General features: G+C 40.7%; 1 protein-coding gene across 1 annotated transcript; it reads right to left on the bottom strand.

Annotated features, from left to right (window-relative positions):
- Nucleotides 1-220: 220 nt before the first annotated feature.
- On the bottom strand, nt 221-1037 carry LOC133031324 (uncharacterized). The gene is made up of 2 exons (XM_061104806.1): nt 915-1037; nt 221-868 (listed from the first exon to the last, which is right to left on the bottom strand). Exons 1-2 carry the CDS (start codon nt 1035-1037, stop codon nt 221-223), a joined length of 771 nt encoding a protein of 256 aa, XP_060960789.1.
- Nucleotides 1038-1286: the final 249 nt, after the last annotated feature.

Below are 1286 nucleotides of genomic sequence, written 5' to 3'. Positions count from 1 at the left end.
GCTATTTTAATTTTTCATCCAGATTTTTCCCAATGAATACACACTTTGTGGGATTTTCTGGATCTAAAATAACTTCCTCCAATTCCAGGATTGGTTTTAACAGTTTCTTCTCAACTTGAATTCTAAGATCTAGATCCTCATCCTGTTTCTCGCCTTTCCTCGTTATGACTACCATTAATTGATGACCAACCCTTCTATTCTGTAATTCTATGCGGTAGCATTAACGAGCCAGTAACTGATCAGCTCGCACGACACCTACACCTTCTGGCATCTGAAATTTTAAAGACAGATGTTTAGTGAAACTAACTACCCCTAGTCCGATTAGTACTCGGCGACCCAACAATATGTTGTAGGCTGATGGTAGGTCAACAACTAGGAAATCTTGCATCACAGTTGTGGATAATGGTGGCTCGCCTACGGTTAATGGGAGTTGAATAATGCCCTGACTGGTGACATTATCTCCGATAAATCCACACAAATTCACCATGCAAGGTTTCAAACTCGCATTTTGCAATCCCATTTTCTTCAGTGTATCCTTGTATAGAATATTCACTGAACTTCCTTTATCCACCAACACCCTTTTTATCCTCTTGTTGGTAAGCTGAATTGTAACAACAAGAGGGTCAATGTGTGGGTACCTCACGTGCTTTGTGTCTTCCTCTGAAAATACAATCGGAGGTTCTTTAGTCTTGGATTTCTGGGATGACTCTGGAGCAAAGACTGGTTGCTCGTTTTTTATCTCCTTGCCATATCTCTTTTGGCCATTACTACCAGCAAGATGCGGCCCTCCTGAGATAACCAAAATTTCCTCTCCTTCTACAGGAGGAGGTTGTAGTCTTTGGTGACCTGGGTTATTGGGCGGATTTGGCTGGTTTTGTCCATTACCCTATCGCCTCACATACTATTGAAAATACCCACACGAGATAAGGCTTTCCATCTCGTCTTTTAACTGACGACACTCTTTTCGTTGTATGTCCTATGTCCTTGTGAAATCCGCAAAATTTTGTCGTGTCCCTCTTGTGTCTTGCATGCCTCATTGGCTCAGGCTTGCAAAATGCAACCCTATGCTCATTTGTGAGAAAAATACTTTCTTGAGTTTCATTAAGCTCGATATAAATAGTGTAAATTGGCACGTACTTGTCGTCCTTTTTCTATTTCTTCTTATTTTTGGCTGAATCCTTAAAGTCATCTTTTCTTTTGGTGTTGGAACCACTCGAATTGTCAGCCTTTATCGAGACAGGATTTGCTATAACATTGTTGGGTTTACTTTCTGAGCCAGTTTTTAG

The sequence above is a fragment of the Cannabis sativa genome, chromosome 9 (assembly GCF_029168945.1).
Source record: "Cannabis sativa cultivar Pink pepper isolate KNU-18-1 chromosome 9, ASM2916894v1, whole genome shotgun sequence".
Lineage (NCBI taxonomy): Eukaryota > Viridiplantae > Streptophyta > Magnoliopsida > Rosales > Cannabaceae > Cannabis > Cannabis sativa.
Note: the sequence above shows the minus strand (reverse complement) of the source record. Positions and strands in the feature narration are given on the sequence as shown.

Excerpts from the sequence above, each read along its gene's own strand:
- LOC133031324 (XM_061104806.1), bottom strand. The coding sequence starts at position 1,037 with ATGAGGCATGCAAGACACAAGAGGGACACGACAAAATTTTGCGGATTT. Across the intron at positions 869-914 it reads GAAAGCCTTATCTCGTGTGG|CCAAATCCGCCCAATAACCC; the intron begins GTATTTTCAATA and ends GGACAAAACCAG.